Source organism: Eumetopias jubatus, unplaced genomic scaffold, assembly GCF_037043125.1.
Source record: "Eumetopias jubatus isolate StellerSeaLion01/CBP00866 unplaced genomic scaffold, mEumJub1_p1.0 scaffold_6, whole genome shotgun sequence".
Lineage (NCBI taxonomy): Eukaryota > Metazoa > Chordata > Mammalia > Carnivora > Otariidae > Eumetopias > Eumetopias jubatus.
This window is the reverse complement of record NW_028274812.1, coordinates 40,128,102-40,154,618: the sequence shown is the minus strand read 5'-3', so window position 1 is coordinate 40,154,618 and position 26,517 is coordinate 40,128,102. Positions and strand designations below refer to the sequence as shown.

Below are 26,517 nucleotides of genomic sequence, written 5' to 3'. Positions count from 1 at the left end.
GTGCAAGTTTTCTCTGACAGCAAGGAATATTTTACTCTATCTCAGGACATTCTGACAAAAGGAGGTGGTGTGCAGGGGATGGACTATGGCTTATTTGCTGTTTGCAACTTAATAGAACAAAGTAGCATCAGTTGCTGGTCAATGTCAGAGATATAAGTAGTTAATAGTGTAAAATAGTCTATATTTTTCACATTTTTGAAATGTGATAAAACTTCTAATGGAATGGAACTTCTGGGATTTTGAGAGGTTATGTTCTATCCCCTATATCTTGAGAAAGACGAGATTTAAAATTGTTTTTTTTTAAAGCAGTGCACCCTTTTATATGAAGTAAGACAGAAAAATACATTAATGAGAAATGTCTGCATAATATAGATCCAGTTATCCAAAGGAAACACAGGCGAGATGGCAAGCAAAACCCAACTCCGGATTTTGGTTAATTGTTTACACAAAAGGGATAGTGGAATTTTTGCATTAAAAATACCTTCCTTCTTTTCATCTTTTTTAGCTGCTGCTGAAATAAAATAAATAAAATAGTGTTAAAACATATTAAGTGATCATTCTTCAGAATACTCTTGGGAATATGAGACTGTATTCCATGTATTTATAAATTGAGTGGTTATCTATGCACAAATTAATCCATCCAACTTCTGCAATATGAGAACAACCTGAAAATATTATTTTATGTGAAGGTTTTTTCAAAGCTCAGATATAAGCATAAGACCAAAAAAAAAAAGAATTAAAAATATATTGTTACATAGACAAGAAGTCAAATAAATAAGTATAGTATACGTTTAGTATAAGTTCATTTTAAGTTTGAAATTGTTACATCTGAGAAAACCACAAACACTTCTAGAAGAATATGACTAGATTTATGCTAAAAATGGAGGTATTATTTCATAAATTATCTGTGCCTAGCTACTAAGAAATTATGCACCAGTTTATTATATGCATTTGTTATAGTAGTGTTTAAAATGTTTTAAAAAAAACACAAAAAACAAAAAATAAAATGTCCCATTTCAGCAAGGGGCAATGACAAATCCACCCTCCTTTTAGCAAATGTATACCATCTTTACACAGAGAAAAGGCACAGCATGCTTTAATCACCTTTGAATTCTTTCTCTGTGGTAGAATTCATCTAATCCTGGATCATGAATCTAAATCTGGATACAAGTTGTAATTTATGTGTATTACCAGAAACATTTGGGGGAGGTACTAAGTCTGCTTGAGATTGCTCCAAGCAAGATGACCCTTGGTTCTGCATAAAGTTCATTCAGGAGACAAACCCACTCCAAGAAGTCTTAGGCCACATAAATTGTATCAAAGATTGTGCACATCCCCTTCAGGTAATCCTGCCTGAGTGAATTAGAATTTCCCGGACCACTTAGACCCAACATCTAGAACTACTTTGGGTGTTTAGTCTGTGCTACAATTACCAAAGCACTTTCATGTGCATCTTCTCACTGGGGCTTCACCTAGCCCCAACTATGTTCTTACTGGCTACAGAAAATTCACTGCCTAGATGACCCTCCATCTGCTCAACATAAACCGGCCCAGAAATGAATCCTCACCTCCTCCCTTAAGCTAGTTCCTTTCCCTGGGACTTAGTTTGACAATTTTGTCAAATCATCCTATTTACCCAGTCTCAAAAGCTCAGTACCATTTTAAATTTTCCTTTGTTTCATTCTGTATATTCTATCAAATATTATTTCTTCAAAATGTCCATCTTAGTTGCATTTTTTCCCAAGTCATTGACACCATCATAGCTGAGATTGTCTCATATCTTGATAATGACAATAGCCTGTCATAATTATCACTATTTATTTAAGTTGTCTACATTAGTAATGCTTTTTTTCTCTGCCAGTTTATTCTTTAGTCCTGCACCAAGCCCAAGTAAAGTCATCCTTCATCCATGAGGAATCCTTCAATGCCCAACTCTTATTAAAAATCATTTTGTCTTAACTAGTATGACATTTATTATCTCTACAGTTCAATTCAGTACTACATGATTTTCTACTTATGTTATTATTTAGATTTCTTATGTCTCCAAATTATAATCTATAGTATAAAGTAATTTATTTCATACTCTTCTCCATCTCAAAACTATTAAGTTTTTTTTAAATTTTTAAACACACTGCAAGTATCATTATCAATTTTGTCATTTTATACGCCAAAATATCAGGCTTTGCTACAGCAATACTGCTAATGGTGTTCAAGCTCTGTCTCCTAATGAAGTACATGCAAATATTAATTATTTCTATTCATTATTTAATTATGTGGCTGTGCTATTATAAAATCTAAGAAAGATCCATGGAAGATGTGCACAGCTCAGGTGACATTTATCCCTGCTTGATGTGTCATTGCCATTTTCGTGAACAGCCCCAAACTCTTGCCTTGTGTACTATGTTTAATCAACACGTTCATATAATTTCCTTAAAAGAATGGTTCTAACAAGTCTAACAAGACTTTGAAACTCTAGGGTATTAATGACTCAACACTAAATTTTTGATTCCAAAAGAATAATTTCTGAGGCTGCCTTGTCCAGCCTAGTTGGAATGTAAAAATGAAGAGCCCCTGGCCCAAGCTCAAATTTGAAGCAAGTTTCCAGATATCTCTGCTATTTCCTCCTCTTGAATTCCCCTGATATGACACTGAAGTAACATTAAACTCCTGCCTCAAGTCATAGTTCCACACCACTAAAGCTCTCAGAAGCCTCAATCAAAGCAGAAGTGTCTTAGGGCAAATGTGTTTGTGTGTGTGTGTGTGTGTGTGTGTGTGTGTGTGTGTTTATGAGAACTTATATTCATTAACCACAATGATTCTTTGAACTGGTAGCCATTTGCTTGAGGAAATGATTCTGAGTTGCATTTTCATGAATAAAATCCCAAAAGTGATAATAATATTTGTTCTGCCTTTCTACAGCCCATAATACTCGTTATACTCTCCTAAAGAAGAATCTGTTTTCTTTAACAACCTGATGATTAAATGAAAATTAAAAATTGGTATCACAGCTCCTAATCACCTGAGTATATGCATTGTTTGTACATAGCATCATTGGGTGAAATGGAACGCAGCCAACCCATTTTACAGTATTTAATATGATGATTCTGCACATGGTTGAGTCCAGGTTAAATGCAACCATGTTATATGTTATATGCCGAGGAGTCTGCTACAAGGGCCTTCTGCCCAGTAACAAATGTAACAGCATCTAAATGTATGTCTTTTATCACTAGATATTGTATAATATACCATAGGAAATAGAGCAAAGATTCTATTAGGGGAGGAGTGGGGGAGATGGGTTAAATAGGTGGTGGGGATTAGGAGTGCACTCGTCATGGTGAGCACTGGGTGTTGTATAGAAGTGTTGAATCACTGTATTATACACTTGAAACTAATATAACACTAACACTGTGTGTTAACTAACTGGAATTAAAATAAAAACTTAAAAACCCGAAAAAATTTCCTCTATTAAATATTTTGCCTTTTATTCCCTAAGTGTGATTTGTAAAGTTTTCATAGATGACAAAGTTCAGAACACTCTGTCCTTCCCTTATATTTTCATCAAATTACTTTTCATGGTTTGAGGTTAAGGGTCCTATAAATCATATTCCATTCTGTTCACTTGGAGACACACAGGAGTTAGGATAGCTTTCTCAAAGGATGTGATTTCAGGTGCTCTCCCTACTTGTGCTCTCTCTCTCTTTGTCAAATAAATAAATAAAATCTTAAAAAAATAAAAAATAACTTTATAGGAAAATTATTTTAAATAAGTACTTTTCCCAAACTGATGACCAAAAGAATCAATATTTTGGGGTGCCTGGGTAGCTCGTCAGTTAAGCATCCAACTCTTGGTTTCAGCTCAGGTCATGATCTCAGGGTCCCGGGATAGAGCCCTGAGTTGAGCTCCACAATCAGTGGGGAGTCTGCTTGAGTTTGTCTCTCTCCCGCTCCCTATGCCCCTCCCTCTTGTTCTCTCTCTCTCTCTTTCTCTAAAATAAAATTTAAAAAAATAAATAAAATAACCAATCAATATTTTTCTAAAGTTCTCTTAAAGGAAACCACTTTTGATGACCCAAAGATATTAGGAAGTGATGAAACTGATTTTCTCAGATGGCTTATACAAACGAGGGTGATTTCTTTGTAATCATATCTGGAAATTAATTTGTGCAGTCTTAATATAGATGAAATAATATTAATTTAATAACAGTCCAACTGATTTTTCTAATATGACACAAATTGCAAGGTATAACTGAAAACATTGGAAAAAATGTATATTATTTATATATCTCTATCAATCTATCTATCATCTATCAATCTATCTCTGGCTTTCTTTTTTAGAAATATAAGTGAAAGCTCAATGACTGAAACTTGGAGTCAACATACTAATTCTTGGGTCCTTCATGGTTCTTCCAACTACTAAAAAATAAATACTCGAAATGTGTATGTAATGCAACAGTATTTTCTGTAATAACCCAGCAGATGGTGCTATTCTGCAATAAACAGCTTTTGCTTTTGTCAGTAAAGTGCCATGTACTTTTCTTATAAAAAAAGAAATAGAAGTGTTTTATTGCTTACCTTGTGCCACAACTTTTATAGTTCCTTTTTTGGTTTCAGGAGCTTTCCCTGGATCTTATAAAGAAAAAAGATAAGTTACCATGAAGTACCATTTCAGAAAGTTATATAACCCCCCAAAACAGGGGAGATTAGAAAATCAAAAAACAAACATAAAAACATTGCCCTTGGCACTCAGAATTTTTGTTAAGAAAGGTGCACAATTGTTAGAGGGATCACTAAGAAATTAGGTTTATTGAGACAAAAAAAACAAAGTTTCTCAAAACTGCTTGCCTTACTTTTAACTGACCATGGAGCACTTTGCATTTGTTGGGCACCTGAATTTGAAAATCTCAGAATTCTTTGTAAATTATTTCTGTATTATCAGACTTCTGAAATGGATGGAACATTTAGATATAAATAAAGTGGCTCATAGAGGCTCATTGAGGGACTAATAGAATAAAGTCCAGGACAACCAATATCCAGCTCCAGTCCTTGATTCAAGATATCATTCCCTGTCCTGCCTTAGTGTGGTCCTGGGCAGCAGTATGTGTCGTGAGAGAATGAGAAAACTTCACTTTTGAATCTTTCTTCCCTCTTGTCTTAGGGTTTTTGTTTTTATTTTTTCAGAATTTTGTCTTTAAAGAAACAGGACACAAAAACACAGATGACATATATTTAAATGTATTATTTAATTAATTAGCATGAAAAATAAAGGGGAAATAAAGATTTCAAAAAGCAATGCTTATTTCCCATTTCACTAAATGATGGTTCATGATTATCTTCAGTAAGCTTTCAATAATTAAATTATCATTTAATAATATGGGAAGGAAGATTTGGTCATTTGTTATAGACGTTGACCTTTATTCATTCATTCATCACATATTGATATGGGACCTATTATCTGTATACACTAAGCTATGTGTAAATGTAGTAGCTTATACACATATATACTCAATCTTATGTTTAATTATCATCAAATGTTGATTACAGCTTATTTAATATTACACTTTTAGAGTTATAAAATAAGATTGCATCAGAATAATTTGCAAAGAATCAAAATTTCCATGTTTTTTAGGCAAACAAAAGAGACTTTATTTCTAACTCATCCTTACCTCTTGTTGGTGAGTTAATCATTCATTTATATCATTACAAGGGTTATGAAAATGCCAATTTTTCATTCTACTTTTTACAAAAGAAATATTATTTGATTCACATGTGATTTTTATTATTACCCTATTTATTATTCAGAGAAAATATTTTTTGCCAAAATTAAGTTGATTTCATTTTACCTCTGATCTCTTTATTATTTTTTTTTTTCTGGAGGAAAAATCCATGCCAGCTATATGCTAGTGCTATCTTTGTCACACCCAGAATAAACAGCTTCAATAATTAGTCAAGATTTATATACAGATATTGGAAGTTTTAACTAATGTATTTCTCAGTATTGCTCTAGCCCTATACCTACATGACTAGCATCTAGTAGTCACTTAATAAATATTGGTAAATGAGAAATTAAATGAAAGGATGAAAGGATAGGTCTAAAAGATCACCAGAAGTACCCTAGACTGCTACGGTGGTGTTTCATTCTTTAAGGATCTCGATGTATCAGAGAATTGTAAATTAGTTCCTGATTTTTAAAAAAAAGATTTAAAATTGCAGTCAGTATAGTACCTTAGAATTTTAACAGCTGTTTTCCTATCTTCTCTCTCTTCTTTATGTTCTCTTAGATCATGGCTCCTAAAATGATCCCTCCACAATGAAGATTCTACCTCACCACCCAGAACACTCAACTGTGAATTAGGAGGAACTTTCTTAGGGCCTTATTACTTCTCCCGTTGATCATTCAGTTACTCTGTCAGATGCTTTCTCCTTCAGTGATGGGTGGTCAGATCATGCCCCTGAATATTCAGCACTTTCCATTTGAGTATCCTGACAGGTGACAGACTTATCTCTCAAGAGTCACATCTTCATTAACCCTACCCATTATCTGTTTGGCTGTGTGCATGTTGAGTGGGCATGTTTTAAGGACTCATACTCTATGGACTCTTTTTTCTGCTATGCCATGGCTCTCCACCCCTCCACCTCCCCCAAATCCACCCATCCACTAATGCACAGTGATAAATTCTAGATAATGTTCCCAGGTAAAATGTGTTATTTTAAAGGGGTCATTCTACAGACAGCGTCCCCCCACAAAGAATGACTTTAATGAAGCTAATTCTCAACTCTGTAGCAGTAAAATATTATTTGTCTTTCATAATTCCATCTACTCTTTCTCTGATCTCAAGCTTTTAAGTAAAAATTAACAGTTTAAAACCAAATGCTTTCCAACAAGTCTGCCAACTTGCGTTCACCCAACGTCAGTCTCAAATCTATTGAGGACCCATGAAGAGGTAAGGAGATTTGATATCTGCTGTGTACAACATTTCAGTTTTCAAAACTACAAGGCTTTAAGGAAGGAGTTAACTCTGAGACCATAAATGAACAGCATTAAGGCCACATCAAAAATTGCAGAAGAGTGAAAATACATCAAATCCATATAAATTCTTATTATGAATAATTGTTCTGTCTTTTATTACTGCCAACTACAAAAGAAACTAACTTTTTATTACGAAAAATTTTAAATATCTATAAAACTAAAGAAGAAAGTATCATGATCTGCATGTACTTAACACCCATTTAATAATTATCAAGTGATGGCCAGTCTTATTTTTCTCTGTATTACCCACTACCTCCTCTACTTGCTTCCCAAATGAAAATTTTATTATGGCAAATGCAAATGATTTTATTGTTCCCAAGATTTTATTTGATAATTTTTATAGTTACATTTTTGAGATCAAATAGAATGATTTAAATAAAAATGCAGGATGATAAGAAAATTCAACTAAAGATTATAATAATTCTGAAATTAATAAATAATATTTTGGACAGCAAAATCAGAGATAGGATGGACCTGGATTAATATGTCAGTATAATTTACTTGGAAATATTTTAGTAGAAAATTATCAGAGAAGTTAGTATCCTTAGGTTCCTGAAATGTGTTTCTATAAATCGTCAAGAAACAGATAAGCCAAATGGAATAGTTCGATTTACAAAATTGAAAAAATATCATGAGTCTGCAAATGTTTTGTTAAGGAATCAATTTTCACATACAGGTTTAAATATTTGTTTAATATCATAAACTTTTCATCTATAGGATTCTTTATACTGACTTCTTTTAATGTCAAGTATAAATCCCTTGAGTTTTCAAATGTAAGTTTCACATTTTAGTTTTTTTAAGATTTTATTTTTAAGTAATCTCTATACCCAATGTGTAGATCCCAAACTCACAACCCTGAGATCAAGAGTCGCATGCTCTACCAACTGAGTCAGCCAGGCGCCCCTTCACATAACTGTAACAGCAAATGGACTGCTACACTGAGTTCAGTGGTGATCTTTGACTAATGGACAGTAGATGAAGAATAGTATTGTAGTGATCATACTTGCATTTTAAATATTTTCTAAGCAATCCTCCAGTTCCCCTCAAAATAAATCATTACATTTGTAATGTTTTTATTCTTTTTTTAAAGATTTTATTTATTTATTTATTTATTTATTTGAGAGTGAGCGAGAGGGAGAGAGAGAGAGAGAACAAGAGGGGGCTGGAGGGGTAAAGGGAGAGGGAGAAGCAGGCTGCCGCTGAGCAGGGAGCCCAATGGGGGGGCTCTGTCCCAGGACTTTGGGACCATGACCTGAGCCAAAGGCAGATGCTTAACCAACTGAGCCACCCAGGTACCCCTAATGTTTTTATTCTTTAAAGTAAGCTGGGGGGGTGCCTGGGTGGCTCAGTAGGTTAAATGTTCCAACTTGATTTCTGCTCCAGTCATGATCTCGTGGTTGTGTGATGGAACGCAGTGCTCAACAAGTCTGCTTGTCTCTCTCCCTGGGCTCCTCCCTGTTCCCCACCACCACCCCACTTGAGCGTGTGTGCTCTGTATGCCTCACTCTCTCTCTCTCTCTCTCTCTCAAAAATAAATTTAAAAAATCTTAAAAAAAATAAAGTTGGGAGCGAGCATTTTCTCTTTCAAAAGTAACAATCAATAATCCCTAAATAACATTTAAATCCCTTCACAAAACAGCAAAATACAAAAGAAAGAGCTGAAGGAAAAAGAGGTGAGTAATCTGACAAAAGCAGGAGAATGAATGGCAGCAGGTGGTCAAGTAGTTAATGGTTCCTGATGACTTGGTCTTCATCCTGGTCATTTCTCCATAACTAGCCCACTGGACTCAGCAGTACAGATTTCTATTTCAGTGTGTGATTATTTTTTAATTATTTACTTACAAAACTATAGCTTCCTACTAATCTATAAATTCCCTGTGATCACAGATGAGTTATTTATTCAACTTCATTACTCTAGCACCTAGCAAAATAAAACTCTCTTTCAAAAACATGTAAGCAATTGATTGCATAAAAAATCCAATTATAAAAGTGTAAAAAAATCTAATTGACCAGTTTCAAATGAGTCATTAAATTTAAGACTGTTTCATTTTTAAGATGATAAAAAATAATTCAAACTTTTTCTTTTTGATCATTTATCATATGATATGCAAAAGTGTTTTACTTTTAAATTTCAGAACTTTATTTTCACTACATTATAGTGTGACCCTGGCTGCAATTTGGAATTTTTTAGAATTTCACTATTTCAAACAAATTTACAACAGTTTGCATGGATTTGGAAATTTAGGAATTCTGTTTAAAAGCATGACATGAACCAAACATTTCTTTAGGATTCAAATTATGAATCAATTTTCTTTCATTAATTTTCAAAAAAAAAAAAGAAACACATCTCCAAAGCCATCTCTTGCTAATTCTGGTAATGGGAAGCATTTAGATTGTTCTTAGGTGAGAAAACTAAACAAAAAAGTCGAATAACTTTTCCACAAACCAAGAAAGAAAGAAATATTTACTGGCTCAGCAGCTAACCTTTGAACCAGCAATATGAAACCTTGATCTATCAAAATATATACAACCGTTTTGACTAAGATACTAGACTCTAAAGTCAAATCATCCGGCAATCTAATGAACTGCTAAATTAAGCCTTAAATCATTGTTTCTATTCTTATAAAATCTAACTTACTATTTTTAGATATAGATACTCCCGAAACAGAGAAAGGTTAACATTTAAGCTAAAAGTTACTATATGCTCAAAAGGCTTAAGCTAAGCCTCTTGTACTTCATAGCTCCAGGAAAGCATATTTCAGAAGCATTGCTTCATCTGAGTATGACAATTACCCTATTGAGATGAAATTAATCATGAAGCAGCCTTTGGCCATCCTGTCTGACCAAGGGGACTGAAGCCTGAAAGGAGGGCCTATTTGCTGCCAGATATGCAAATTGCAAAAGGTGCACAATGCAGTAACATGAATAATTTATCAAAATAATCTGTTATTGCTAGAGGTTAAAAATCTAAATAAACTGGCAGCATCATTTACAATAGGTAGCATAATTTAGCTTCTTTTATTCCCCCAGGAAATTTTTATTTCATCAAGCAATGTATTGTGTTTTAGAATCAAAGTAGTTTTTAACTTAATATCTTAGCATTACAGAGTTTAATTCAGAAAAAAATGATTATTCAATGTCTGCTAAAATATTCCCTTGATTTTTCTTAATCTTTAAAAAAACATACTATCATTTTAATCAAAACCATTCTAAGCATTTCTTAATTTGAAAAAAAAGAACTTTGATGTTTTCATTAAATGTAAGTCAACATCTATTTATAGTTTCTACACATGGAATCAGCTTTTCCTTATATTATATGGAGAGAATTGAGCATAGGAAAAAAATCTTGAAATTCAGTCAGAATATTCACTGTTAGAGTAATGTACATTCCCCAATCATGGCATTGCCTGGTTGTCTGGATAGAATGTGGTAAAAAGGAATTTAGAATTTAGAGCTGAAGACCAAGGTATCAATTTATTTAAATGACTAAAAGAAGGAAATTTTTTTTAAAAATAAATAAATGTTATAAATGAGACACAGATCATTTGGCCTTCTATCCTAAAATAAAGATGTCTATATATGTGTGTGTATATGTGTGTGTATGTGTGTGTGTGTTTGTGTGTGTAGGCATGTTAAAGAGAAGGCTGACTCCATTAGGTTAAGAAAAAGCTTCCCTGCCACACAGCTAGTAAAACAATGAAATGCAATATTATCATGGGAAGATATGAGGTTGCATTCTCAGATATGCCAGCTAGAGAGACACCTATCTTAGAGGAGTCCCAGATAAATCTGCCCCAGCTGACCACTCCAGGTCCCTTTCTACCTTCCACAGCACTTTTCTAAAATCAATGACTATGAACACTAGTAAGAGTATTTGAAAAGGTTACCTATATTATGTTTTCATAGCATTTTCTAATTATTTATTTCTTTTTATTACTGAGGCTTATATTGGTAGTCCTCCCTTACCATGAAATAATTATTCCTTTGTTAATATTTTAAAAACAAGTATTCTGACCACCAACCTGAACCAATACTCTTAGGAAAAGCATACACTTCTTAATACATTTAAGACCCAAATAGCTAGGGTGTCTGGGTGACTCAGTTGGCTAAGCATCTGTCTTTGGCTCAGGGATCCAGCCCCACATCAGGTTCTCTGCTCAGCAGGGAGCCTGCTTCTCCCTCTCCCCGTGCTTATGCACTCTGTCTCTCTCTGTCAAATAAATAAATAAAATCTTTTTAAAAAAAAGACTCAAGTAACTATTTAATGCTTTCATTGAAATAAATGTTATACTTTAGAAAATTATTGCTTTCCTATTATAAATGATTTATTTCTTTAGCAAGGTTTGTTTTTGATTCTTTATGCAAAATAAAACAAAACAAAAAAATTTTTAAGGACAGTCAGGTGTTTGAGAATAAGGAGTTTATTGAGAATATAAGCTACTTTATTATACACCACACAGACTCACACACACAATGAAAACAGAATTTCTGACCATTCAGACACATTCTAGTTAAAATTTCAGCCTTAAAAATTAAGTGACAAAACTTACACATAGAATGGGGAAGGGTTTCCTCATTAAATGATATCATAGAAGAGAACGATCTCAGTTCAGTCCTTAAAAAATACCAGTCACTAATGTTCTAACATTAGTAAACAGTGTCTGTGAATATTATCATACTGTTTTTCACTTTTCTAGAAAATAAGAAATGCACACCCTTTTTATCTAATTACCCAATTTGGAAATGTTATATAAATAAACAGAATTGTAAGTGTAAATGTAATTCTACAAAAAAATAATAAGGATAGTGAAGGAAAAAACTGAGAGCAAAGACTGTTTTATTCTTATTTGTATCGTCAGTCTCTAGCAGAGTTCTTGGCACTGAGAAGGCATTCAGTAAATGTTTTTGCATGAATAAATGAATAATGATTAGGAGACAAGGTGTTTGAAAAATCATTGTTATATACCTGAAAATTGTAAACCAAATGGGTAGCAATTATCTTCATAAAATTGCTCAGACTCATTGAGTCTTTATTTTTCTCTACAGTATGGCTGATGTCAAAATCTGAAGATGTTATAATCAGCTTCAAAGAAAATCTAAGTTTCTTGTAAAAATAGCAAGGTTTATAAAATGCAAATTTATTATGCTGATAAGTTAGAATGATTTCCAAAAAGAAGGAATCCTTAACAAAGTGCCCTAAATAAAACAATCTGAGGAAGAATTCAGAGGTGTATTTTTAAGCAAACACTTTCTGCTAAATTTTGTTCTCAGGTTGAACAGAGTGTAGGGAATGAACAACACCTAATTTGATATTAAACGAGAAAATATTTCTCCAAATAATTACTAAGGTCCATCACTCATTCTTTCTTCAATATTTATTGTATGTGTGCTCACTGTGAACAAGGCACCACAACATCTAAATAAATATAAGAACTAGTTCCACTCCTTAGGGCACTACGTGAAAAATGTTAAATAAAGGGTATAGTAATCTGAGTTTTAGTATTGGCAATTTTTAAGGAGGTAGGATATAGATAAATCTTGAAGGAGAAATAGAGTATAGAGCCACAAAAGGGGTGACGGGAAAAAAGGTGCAAAGTGGGATAATCAGTCAATCTGGCTGGGGCAGAAGAATCTGGTGTTAGTGAGAAGTGAAAATAAAAATTTAAAAATTGTTTAAATGTAAATTATGGTCAAAATAATTCACCTTGAAACTCAGCAAATGGATGTACTCTCTTTCTTCTTTCTTTCTTTCTTTCTTTTTATTTTTTAAAGATATTATTTATTTATTTATTATGGAGAGAAAGCACAAGAAGGGAGAGGCAGAGGGGCAGAAAGAGAAGCAGACACCCACTGAGCAGGAGCCCAACATTGGGCTCAATCCCAGGATCATGACCTGAGCCAAAGGCAGACTCTCAACCAACTGGGCCATGCAGGCGCCCCTCAAGTTGCTTTTCCATTGAGAAAATATTAGTAATAAGGTATAAGAACAAGCCAAATAATGTTGGTTTCAACAAGGTCAAAGAAAGGATATTTTAAAAAGGAGGAACTAAACCTCAGTATTAAGAAAAGAGAGAGAGAATTTCTTTTGTTACCTAGATAGTCCCTGGCAACATTTGTGAACATGAATTGGGATGCAGATAAAAGAAAGCCTACATTTTTTGGTGTCAGTCTCAGCCTATCAATAACCAGTGTTGTGAATAGACTGGCCCTTGTGGTTCTTATTATGATGGCAAGACGCCCTTAGCAACAACCATCAGGGAACTTTGAAAAAAAAAAACAAACAGTTTGTTACTTAGAAGTTCTGGAAATTACATGGCATATCTGGGGCCACACAGTGAGGTTGCCAGGGAGACAGAGAGAGAATGAGAGAGAGAGAGGGAGAGAGTAAGCAGGCAGGTCTGGGGTTCTTGCTTTTATTGGTGTCACGCTGGATGGACCTTGTGGAAATTATGCTAAGTTAAATAAGTCAGACAGAAAAGGACAAATACTGCATGATTTCATATATATGTGGAATCAAAAAAACAAAATGAAAAAACGAAACAAAATTCATAGATACTGAGAATGGAATGGTGGTTGCTAGATGGGAAAGGGATTAGGGGTTGGGAGCAACAGGGCATCAAGGGTTACAAGCTTCGAACTACAAAATAAGTTATGGGAGTGTAATGTACAGCCTGGTGACTATCGTCAAAAATATCACATTACATACTCGAGGATTGCAAAGAGAGTGAATCCTAAAAGTTCTCATCACAAGAAAAAAAAAACTTGTTTTGTAATTTTGGATGGTGATCGCTGGTAACTAGACTTACTGTTGTGTTCATTTTTATACTATATAAAAATATCAAATCATCATGTTTTACACCTGAAACTAATATAATGTTATATGTCAGTTATATCTCAATAAAGAAATCCATTAACCATAGGGTTTTGCAAGCACTCTTTTTTTTAAAACAGTACACAAGGGTTCCCTTTTCTCTACATCCTAGTCAAGACTTGTTAATTCTTGTCTTTTTGATAACAGCTATTCTAACAAGTGTGAGGTGAAATCTCATTGTTGTTTTGATTTGCATTTCCCTGATGATTGTTGATGTTGAACATCTTTTCATTTGTCTGTTTTTAAGTCTGAACTCCTTCCAAAACTCTAACTTTTTACTCCCCTCCAACATTTATGCTTTTGTTTCCACATTTTACATATTTTTGTGTTTCTTTTAACTAAATATTGTATAGTTAGTTGTACTATTTTTGTCTTTTAACCTTCATGCTATCTTTGCAAGTGATTCATCTACTACCTTTAATATATATTTACCTTTACCAGTAAGATTCATACTTTCATATGTTTTCTTGTTACTAATTAGTGCCCTTTCTTTCCAGCTTAAAGAAGTCCCTTGAACATTTCTTGTAAGGCCAGTAGTGATATTGAACTCCTTTTGCCTTTGCTGATCTGGAAAACCCTTTATCTCTCCTTCGGTTCTGAATGATAACCTTGCTTGGTAGAGTACTCCTTGTTAGATTGTTTTTTTCCTTTCAGCATATATTTCCTTTGAATACATTGTGCCATTCCTCTGGTCTGCAAAGTTTCTTTTTCTTTTTTTTAAAGATTTCATATATTTATTTGAGAGAGAGACAGAGAGAGAGAGAGAGAGAGAGAGAGAGAACATGAGCAGGGCAAGGGGCAGAGGGAGAAGCAGACTCCCCGCTGAGCAGGGAGCCCGATGTGGGGCTCAATCCTGGGACTCCAGGATCATGACCTGAGCTGAAGGCAGATGCCTAACTTACTGAGCCACCCCTGTGCCCTTGGTTTGCAAAGTTTCTGTTGAAAAATTTGCTGATAGAGTCTTATGGGAATTCCCTTGTAGGTAACAAGTTGTTTTTTTGTCTTGCTGCTTTTAAGATTCTCTCTTTAACTTTTGACACTTTAATTATAATGATTCTTGGTATGGATCTCTTTGGGTTCATCTTACTTGGAACTCTCTGGGTTTCCTGGATCTCGATGTTTGTTTCCTTGCCAATGTGAATCTTCTTCATATATAGTCAAAACACTTTTCAAAGTGCTGCTTTTGTACTAAATGCATCTGTACTCAAACTCTTTAACTCAGCTCTCAACAGCCTTTTGGTCTCTGGGATGCAAGTCCTATTGATTTTCTCTCTGATGCAGATACCAAGGGTTGAGGTGCCTTATGTGAGCACAAACCCCTCACTTTTCAGGGACAAGCTCCAGATTTGTGAGATTCCCTCTGATTGTGGTGGGCTTTTTGGTGAGAACACATTTCTGCCTCTTCTACCCATCTCAAAGTGGTCCATTTATAGTCTGTTGTGAAGGAGCTGTTAGACTAGTTTTCAGGTATTTTTCAGAGAGAATTGTTCCATATGTAACTGTAGATTCAGTGTGTGTGTGTGTGGTGGAAGTGGGTTCAGGATCTTCCTACGCCCCGTGTGGATCACCCCATCAATATATTTTAAGGATGAGGAAGCCGAGGAAGAGAGCCATTGAATAGTTGTGTGGCATTGGCAAATAATTCAATGGCTCTCTTCCTCGGCTTCCTCATCCTTAAAATATATTGATGGGGTGATCCACACGGGGCGTAGGAAGATCCTGAACCCACTTCCACCACACACACACACTGAATCTACAGTTACATATGGAACAATTCTCTCTGAAAAATACCTGAAAACTAGTCTAACAGCTCCTTCACAACAGACTATAAATGGACCACTTTGAGTAAAAGAAGTGGATTAATCACTTGCAAAGATAGCATGAAGGTTAAAGGACAAAAGTAGTAAAAACAACTGTAACTATAGTAATTAGTTAAGAGATACACAAAATAAAAAGATATAAAATGTGACAACAAAAATAAAACAGGTTAAATTTGAGAATGTGTTTGGGGCACCTGGGTGGCTCAGTCGTTAAGCGTCTGCTTGCAGCTCAGGTCAAGATCCCAGGGTCCTGGATTGAGACCCGCATTGGGCTCCCTGCTCTGCAGGAAGCCTGCTTCTCCCTCTCCCATTCCCCCTGCTTGTGTTCCTGCTCTCACTATCTCTCTCTCTGTCAAATAAATAAATAAATTAATTAATTAATAAAAAATTTTAGAATGTGTTCAATTTTAAACTGCTATATTGCCTTAAAATAAATAGTTATATATATGTATGTTTGTGTATATATATATATACATATATATATATATATATATATATATATATATATATATAATGTTGTTATGTGTGAGCCTGAAAGTGAAAACACAAAGGATGATGAGAAAGGAATCTGAACATAACAAATGTTAAGAAAGTCATCAAGCCACAAGAGAAGAAAGGAACAGAGAGAAATTACAAAACAACCAGAAAACAATTAACAAAATGGGAATAAGTACAAGCCTATCAATAACTTTATTTAAATGTAAATAGACTGAATTTTCCAATCAAAAGACATAAAATAACTGAATGTATAAAAAACAAAAAGACTCATTTATATGCTGCCTACAAGAGAATTACTTCATATCTAGAGACATGCACAGACTAAAATGAAGGGATGGAAAAAATATTCCATACAAATGGAAACCAAACGAAAGCTAGAGTAGCATACTTATATGAGACAAAATAGACTTTAAAACAAAGACTGTAATAAAAGACAAAGAAGGGCATTATATGATAATGAAAGGGTCAATCCAGGAAGAAGATATAACATTTGTAAATATTTAGGCACCCAACATAGGAGCACTTAAATATATGAAGCAAATATTATTAAAGACCTAAAGGGAGAAACTGACAGTAATACAGTAATAGTAGGAGACTATAATGCCTCCACTTAGATCCAGATTGAAAATTAATAAGGAAATATCAGTCATAAATGACACATTAGACCAAATGGATTTATTAGATATATAGAGAACATCCCATCCCAAAGTAACAGAGTACACATTCTTCCCAAGTGCACATGGAATAGTCTCCAAAATAGGTCACGTGTTAGACCACAAAACAAGTCTCAATAAATTCAAGAAGACTCAAATCCTATCAAGCATCTTCTCCAACCACACCAGTGTAAAACCAGAAATCAATTACAAGAAGAAAACTGGAAAAATCACAAATATGTGAAGATTAAAAAATACGCTACAGAAGAACCAATGGGTCAACAAAAAAAAAATCAGAGAAATTAAATATACCTTGAGACAAATATATATAGAAATACAAAATACCAAAATATATGGGATGCAGCACAAGCAGTTATAAAAGGCAAGTTTATAGCAATATAAGCCTACCTCAAAAACCAAACAAACAAAAGATCTCAAATAAATAATCTAATTTTTCACCTAAAGGAATTAGAAAAAAGAATAAACAAAACCCAGAGTTACTAATAAATAACAAAAATCAGAGCAGAAATAAATGAAATAGTGACTAAAAAGACAATAGAAAAGATTAATGAAACTAAGAGCAGACCCTTAAAAAGAGAAATAAAATTGACAAACATTTAGCTAGTCTCATCAAGAAGAAGAGAGGGCTCAAATAAATAGAATCAGAAATAGAAGAGGGCAAGTTGCAACAGATACCACAGTAATACAAAGGATCATAAGAAAGTACCATGAACAATCGGGCGCCTGGATGGCTCAGTTGGTTAAGGGACTGCCTTCGATGATGATCGATCATGATCCTGGAGTCCCAGGATCGAGTCCTGCATTGGGCTCCCTGCTCAGCAGGGAGTCTCCTTCTCCCTCTGACCCTCCCCCCTCTCATGCTCTCTCTCTATCATTCTCTCTCTCTCTCTCAATAAATAAAATAAAATAAAATTTAAAAAACTTAAAAAAAAAGAAAGTACCATGAACAATTATACACCATCAAGTTGGACAACCTAGAATAAATGAGTAAATTCCTGGGAACATACAATCATCAAAGACTGAATCATGAAAGAATAGAAAATCAGAATAGACAGATTACTTGTAAGGAGATTGAATCAGTGATCAAAATATTCCCAGCAAACAAGAGCCCAGGACCAGGTAGCTGCACTGGTGAAATCTACCAAACACTCAGAGAATATTTAAGGCCTATTTTTCTCAAACCCTTCCAAAAAACTGAAGAAAAGAGAATGCGTCCAAACTCCTTCTATGAGGAGCATTGCCCCATTACCAAAACCAGACAAGGACACCATAGGGAAAAAAAAAATTACAGATTAATATCTCTGGTGAATATAGATGCAAAAATCCTCAACAAAATATTTATGAACTTAATTCAATGATACATTAAAAGAATCAAAAATCATGATCACATGGGATTTATTTCAGATATGCAAAGATTGTTCAACATTTGCAAATCAAGTGACATGGTACACCACATTAAAAAGAAGGATAAAAACTATATGTTCATCTCAGGGAGACTGGGTGGCTCAGTCACTTGAGCTCCAGACTCTTGGTTTTAGCTCAGGTCTTGATCTCAGGGTTGTGAGATCAAGCCCCACTTCAGGCTCTGCATTCAGTGGGGAGTCTGCTTGAGATTCTCTCTCTCCCTATGCCCCTCCCCGTGTGCTCTCTCTCTCTCTCAAATAAATAAATAAATCTTTAAAAAAATCATCTGATCATCTCAATTGATTCAAAAAAAGCATTTGATAAAGTTCAACATCCATTTATGATTATAAGAAATCTCAACAAAGTCAGTATAGAGGTAACATATTTCAACATAATGAATGCCATATATGTCAAGTTCACAACTAATATAATACTCAGTGGTGAAAAGCTGAAAGCTATTCCTCTAAGATCAAGAACAAGACAAGGATGCCCACTCTTGCCTCTTTTATTCTGTGTAGTATCAGAAGTCCTAGCCAGAGCACTTAGGCAACAAAAAGAAATGAGGCATCCAAATTGAAAAAAGAAGAAATAAATCTGTCTCCATTTGTGGGCAACAAAATTTTGTATATAGAAAACCCTAAAGAATCCACCCTAAAACTGTTAGAACTAATAAATTCAATGGGACAACATCAAATTAAAAAGTTTCTGCATAGCAATGGAAACCATCAATAAAATGTAAAAGCAACCTCTTAAATGGCAGAAATTTTTGCAAATCATTTATCCAATAAAGGGTTAATATCCAAAATATATGAAGAACTCATACAACTCAATAGCAAAAACCCAAACAATCCCAATTAAAAAATGGGCAGAGGATCTGAACAGACATTTTTCCAAAGAAGATGTACAGATAACCAGAACGCACATGAAAAGATGCTCAACATCACTGATCATCAGGGAAATGCAAATCCAAACCACAATGAGACTTTATCTCACATCTTTCAGAATGACTATTATCAAAAAGATGAGAAATAACAAGTGCTGGCAAAGATAGAGAAAAGTAGACTCTCATTCACTGTTAATGGGAATGTAAATTGGTGCAGCCACTATGGAAAACAGTATGGAGGTTCTTCAAAAAATTAAAAATAAAACTACCATATGATCCAAAAATTCCACTTCTGAGTCCCTAAAGAAAATAAAACAAACAAAACATAACACTAATTTTAAAAGACATACGTGTCCCTATGTTCATTGCAGTTTTTATTTACAATAGCCATAACATGGGAATAACCTAAGTGCTCCTCAATGGATGAATGGGTACTGATATATACATATGTATACTGATATATACATATATACACACACCCATACACAATGGAATAGTACTCAGCCTTAAAGAATAATGGAATCTTGCCATTTATGACACCTTGGATAGAACTTTGCTAAGTGCAATAAGTAAGATAAGAGAAAGGCAAATATCATATGATTTTACTCTATATGGAATCTAAAAAACAAAACAAATGAAGAAACAAAACAAAACAAAAACAAACTTGTAGATATAGAGAATAGAACAGTGGTTGTCAGAGGGGGTGGGAGTAAGTGAAGGGGGTCAAAAGGTACAAACTTCTAACTACAAAATAATTCATGGGGATGTAATATACAGTGTAATAACTCTAGTCAATAACAGTGCATTGCATACTTGAAAGTGGGAAAGAGTAAATCCTAAAATTCTCATCACAAGAAAAAAACTATTTTTTGTAACTTTATATGGTGATAGATGGTAATTAGACTTATTGTGGTGATCATTTCATAATATCTACAAATATCAAATCATTATGTTGTACACCTGAAACTAATATAATGTTATATGTCAACTATACCTCAATTAAAAAAAGAAAAATTATGTTAACAATGATACTTGGTTTCACATTGTTAGTACATAAGTTAATACATTGAAAATGCTTAGAACAGGACCTTATGATAGTGTTTAATACCTATTTGCTCAGTGTTATTTATTTTGTTCAACACAACATCACATGTACAATATTCAATCACCAAACTCTCCGAATATAAGTGAAGCATCTCAGTATGAATAATAGTAAGTAATCACTTGAATAAGAAGTCATATTTTATATCCCCTAATAAAGTGGAAAACTCTGATTTCTCTGTCTTAGAGGAGTAACAATATTAATGAGTTATTTTGCAACCCACATATGTAAATTAATTTCTATACTTGACAATTTCAGAAGTAGCCATCCATACTCTTTGTTTGAATTTACAGAATGCATTTCTTAAGAGTAATATAATGAAAAAGAGTAATATTCTCTGGTGAGTAAAAATTTTTTTTAAAGATTTTTTTATTTATTTTAGAGAGAGAGAGAGCATGAGTGGGAGGGACAGACGGAGAGGGAGAGAGAATCTCAAGTAGAGTCCTCACTGAGCGTGGAGCCTGACGGGGTCAGTCTCACAACCCTGAGATCGCGACCTGAGCCAAAACCAAGAGTTGGATGCACCATCCAGGCACTCTGAGTAAAATGATTTTACATGTGATTTATTACACTTTAAAGTAGGATACATGTCGTGCTAGTCCAACAGATACTCTTCTCCACAAAAAGAATTCAAGGTTCGAAGAACTCTGAGAAGCACTGTATACAAGATGTTACCTTTCTAGGATTACACCATGATTTAACATGTTCCAGACAGAAATTCTATAGTAGTGAAACAATCTGTTAACTCATTGTTTCCTAAACATATTTGATGATATAACTCTTCTTTGATATAATACCCATTAATGAGAACATGCATTAGGTGATGTTACTCCTAAGAATGTATACTCCTTGCTTTGCTCTAACACTAATCACAATAATAACACTATCCAGTCACTTGGTGATTCAGTCAATAGATACGTAGTGAGTACCTATCGTCAACTGTATCTGTGTTGAATATTTTCAGTTTACAAGGATTGCTAACATATATTCTATTCAGTCAACAAGATGGATAGTCGCCAGCAATTCAGCTTTCACAGACCTTCAAAAGCATGTGGATTGGTGAAAAGAACATAAATATTGTACTCAAAAAGGGCAAGTTTTGAATCCCAGCTTTGCCATTTACTATTTTATACCCTTGAGCATGCTTAGGTTTTCAAAGGCTCAAACTGCAGTGAAGATTAAATGAGGTGACATATGTAAAGTACCGAGCACAATACTTTGAACATAATAGGCACTTGCGAATGTATGCTTTCTTCACAGTCGCTTTTGAATGCCGGCAGAGAAACAAATTCTGGGTATGGACAGTATTTAATTCACCTTAATTTTGAACAGAGGCATAATATTCACTTTGTACTGTGCCTAGCTCTGTCAGTTAAAACAGAGAGGTAATTTAAAAAAACCAAAAAAAACCAAAAAACAGAGCTCAGATCTAGCAAGACACCATGAAATAGCCAGTATGTGGGCTACATTCCATTTTGAATACTTTATTATGGGAACTCATAGGACGGGGTGGGGTGCATCTACCTACCCAGAGGTGCAGGAAGGCACAAGATTTTATGAAAATAAGAATTAGATGTTTTCATGTGAATAAAAGTTATTCAAAAACGAACAGATGGAGAGGTGAAGATAAGGGTTTGAACAAAGAAAGAAGCCTCTGGAAAACCCAAAAGCATGAGAAAATGGGATGACTTAAGTGATTGGATATAATTTTGTGTAAGAAAGTGGTTATCAAGAGATGAAGCTAGAGATAGATCAAGAAAAGCACTGAAACCCTTACATTCGGATTTCATCCTAAAGACAAAGTATTTAGACAAAGCTTCGACAGGTGTAAGTAGACAGTGAAATAATCAGATATGCAGTCAATGAGACTATGTAATGTAGAGTATGTGTTTAATGTGAATTACAGATTGTGGAGGACCAGCTGAGAAGAATAAAGCAGTGTTCCAGACTAGAGGTAATGGTGGACTGGACTAGAACGGAAGCGGTGGAGACCAAGAGCAGACGGCAGGTGTGAGAGAGACTTGATAAGACGTGTCTCTATGCCCAAGTGTAGGCAGTAACGCACACACAATGCGTTCCTTCTCCTGCCACAGGCACCTAGCATCAGGGCAATAAAAATATTGTTCATGTACTTGCCAAAATTACCAAATAACTTTATACAGAAAACTAAAAGAATGATCAACAAAGAAACAAAATGAGCCAAAATATATCATTAAGATGAACTACAACACTTACTGTATTTTTTACTTATTGTAGTTTCTCATTCATTGAACCCAAATGTTACACATATTTACTGTGTACCTACAACATGCAGCTAGGGAATTTATAACAGTGACAATAACAATTTAATACAGGTCAATGGAAAGATATGTTTGCACTAATTAAACTATAGTTATTTATGCATAATTTTGCTAAAATAAGAATGGGTTACAGCATTGTTTATACATATCTGACGGTCATAAATACCATAATTGAAAAGGTAGCTTTGGAATAGGGTGTATAATTAAGAGGAATAGATGAAATAAAGAAATGCAAAGGCTTAATCCTTCTGAAGTTCACATCCTGCATTCCTTTCCCTTATTGTTTCTAAATTTTGCTTTAACAATGTAATAAAATGATATCTATTGCCTGCTAACATATTTCAGCACTGTGCTAGGCATTTTGACAATTGTTACACTCCATTCTAATGTAACATAAGGTCAAATTTGATATTTACACCCAGAAGAATGCCTGTCACATACTTGGTATTCAATAAACATTGTTGAATTTATGAATAAATGCTTTATAACATAGGTTGACCCAGTAAATAAAGAGCCCTTCACACAACTTGATGAACTGGCATATTAAGAGGAGCATCTAAGAGTAGAGACTGGAGAGAATGGAATTACTTTTCATGATTTAGTGAGAACTTTTGGAATGCCTGGAGACCATCCAAAAGTGAGGAGGTGAGTGAGGACAAGTGAGGGGAACAGAAAGGAGGATGAGAGTTAGAGAGATGACAGGTTGATGGAGGCTACCTGAGAAAGGGCACTGGAGACTGTCCAAAGGACATTAAATAGGAAATAGTCCATATTTAATCTGTATTTGTTACTAATGTTATGCAGTGATCCCTGCCCCATCACACAGACATGCACCCTACCATCCATAAGCTCCTTTTTAAAATTCAACTCTTCACATACATAGTTTGTGTGAATGGATTTTGTGGAAATGAAAGAAAAGCGCTGGACAGCATGAGGAGGATTAACAAACCAGCCTACTAACTGAACAAATTAAGTACTAACAGAGCTCACAGCCAGAGGTGGTCTTGAGCATATTAAGCTCCAGTACTTTGAAGAAAACGAGGGCAGGCTTTGGATTTTTATGGGGCATCGGTACATTAGATCCAGTTCGTAGCAGCTTAGGAGAACCCGGTTATATTTTCAGAAATTTCTCCAGCTGATCAATTTCACATTGATAGCTTCATATTGGCCATGGTGGGATTATTTACACCATGGAAATGAGCAACTGCTAATTCAGTGCTATAGTTTTCTCCCAAAAAGCCAGATTAACAGCACGCTACGGAAATTTACCCAACTCTTAGGAAGTACAGGAACCCTAACTGACTTCTGTGTTAACTAAAACTACAATTTATATTCTGTGTCTGTGATCTCAGATAAACGAGGAAGTGGGGTGGGAGGCAAAGAAAGGACTAGTGAATTTAAAGAGGAGGCTGTGCTGGTCAATAAGGCACCACTGGCCACATCTGACTTTTTAAATATAAAACTAAATTAAAGTAGGAATTCAGCTTCTCAACAGCATTGGTCATATTTCAAATGTTATAAGGCACATGTAGCTATTGGCTACCATTTTCAACAGCACAGATATGGAACATTTCTATCAACAGAGAAAATTTAACGGGTAGTTGCTAATAGGTCATCTAATTTAAAAAATTTTAGGGGGTTTCAGAATCTTCCAGTCATTTTGGCATAGCTTTTTGATGAAGTTGTAAACATCCTTCTTGATCTCGATATTCTTTAAACAAGATACCTGATCATTACTGATTATGTCTTTATCAAAGGTTACACGAAGTTTTTAGAAGGGTTCATCTAAAAACCTAACAAAACTCTAACATGTAGCTTTTAATAATTTTCATGAATGGATATTTTGTAATAAAAATGTTAGAAGTTTAAGTTAAATAATATCCATTTTTTAAACCAGAAAAATAAGAATACACATAATGTAAAAAACTCATAAGAAATAAGGAAAATGGGGCATTAGCAATTACCTAATTTAAAATTTGACAGCTTCCAGTAGGTTGGAATGCAATAAATTGTCTAAAACATTCAATAACTCTCTTTGTTCAAGCATTGCACTATCTATGTTTACTTGATGGAGAGGTGGCAGGCAGTTGGGAATGAAAAATCACATTATGTAGAAAATAAGATTTTAAAAAAGTAATATAAGAAATCAAAAGATAGTAAATAGTATTTAATGGTGAAACTTGATTTATAAAAATAAAAGTCTTTAAAAAGCTTAGAACCTGTGCAATGAGATTCTGTGAAAACATCATTTAAAGGGTTTTATCACACAGTGCTCAACAAATTCTCAGTGCTGAGGGCAAGGGGAGAAGTAATGGTAATCACATAAGCATCCCAGGCTCCTAGCCAGTGGGTCTTGGGAGTAAAACTGCTGGCGGAGGGAGGGAATGGCTTGCTGAGCCAAAGCTTGAACACATCACCCTGTATACACTCCTCAAGAGATTCTCAAAAATGCTTCAAGTGCAGAGATCTCTACATACCTGTACTCTCTGACATCAAATCCTCAAATTATAGGCACCACTCTAATTGGGACTATATCTGAAATAGTAACTTGGTGAAGGACCAGAAAATAATGATTATTAAAAAATGAGAATTTTTTTTAACAGTTACAGTATAGTACCATGACTCAAAGTTACTTAGGAGTAACTAAAGCACTCAAGGAGAGGTATTAATTCTTTCTGGTTGGATTGCATTGATGACTTCACGGCCTGAAAAAAAAAAAAAGGACATCCTGGAAGAATAAGTAGGGCATTGTAAGGAAAGCACTCAACAACGAGTGATGTTTGATAAAGCCAGCTGGCAAGTGAATATAGGTCCCAGCAAGCATTCTTTTCCACACAAAATTGTTATAAATCTTATTGACTTTGAAGATGTGCTGGCCTAATAGGATATCAAATGTGTCACAAACCACTGATGAATCATGAATGGGTTTCCTACAAATAAAGAAATATTCAGTAGTGCCACAAGTCACTCTCTTTTTCAAGGATGATGAAATCCAGACTGTCAGGAAATGGTGAAGCTCTGTAGACACCATGACATTCTCCACCAGGCTCAATAAGTCAACTCAACACTGTTAGGTGTTGGTAAGGAGAGGTCCTTGGGATCACTAGTAGTCCCTTGTGTTCAGTCCATTCTCTCCCTTTTAATCACATATCACAAGGCACCTTTTCAAAAGTTTTACTACACATGCACTGTGTACATGATTTTTCTGATCTTCCAGTTTACTACCTGATAAAGAATTAAGGATAATTTTTCAAGTCTTAATTTTGGTGAACCTATGCTAGGTCTTTGTGATTAGTACTTGGCCTAGGTTCCAATAAATCATCTTTTACTAATACTTTCTGAAATATGGACCAAGGTTAACATTAAGTTTAAGCGATCCTTTTTTATAGAGTTTTTAAAAATTCTAGAACCACTGAAACATGACTAAACCACAAAATAAGTTTTTAAAAAAATCGCTATACAGGATCTATAGGAACACTTGGAAAAATTTGTGAGTTAGAGAGTTAAAATATGTGAGTTAGAGTTAGCTGGTTGAATAGGAAATAAGTAAGTATATATGCAAACTAAATTTAAAATGATATACAGTACATAATAAGGAAAAAGCCAATATATACACATTTGGTGATTTGTGTAATGGTTGTACCAAAATTTGCCTCTTTAGGGATCCTGTTCACAAGTAGTAATGCAAGAATCTTTTCATTATTGCTGAGAAATGACTACCCTAGGATAGCATTACTACTGACATCATTCTCCTAGGTAAAAATATAATGACAATAATATAATTTTGAATATCATTCCATTTCCCATGTATCTACATACAGAAACTTTAACTTAAATCAATTTTTAAAATAGTTACACAGCTAAGAGGTAAGCCCAGATAATTTCGAAATTTTTCCAATCATTCATTCATTCGGCAAGTATTAATAGATCATCTACTC

The 26,517-nt window shown here is 34.3% G+C and overlaps 1 protein-coding gene across 1 annotated transcript in view; it reads right to left on the bottom strand.

The window, feature by feature from the left end:
* TRDN (triadin) overlaps positions 1–26,517 on the bottom strand; it is a 327,015-nt gene that overhangs the window by 144,205 nt on the left and 156,293 nt on the right. The window contains exons 13-14 of the mRNA XM_088023743.1: positions 4,573–4,626; positions 482–511 (exon numbers count right to left, since the gene is read on the bottom strand). Of these exons, the coding sequence (XP_087879869.1) occupies positions 482–511; positions 4,573–4,626 (84 nt within the window). The remainder of the gene's footprint in view (positions 1–481; positions 512–4,572; positions 4,627–26,517) is intronic.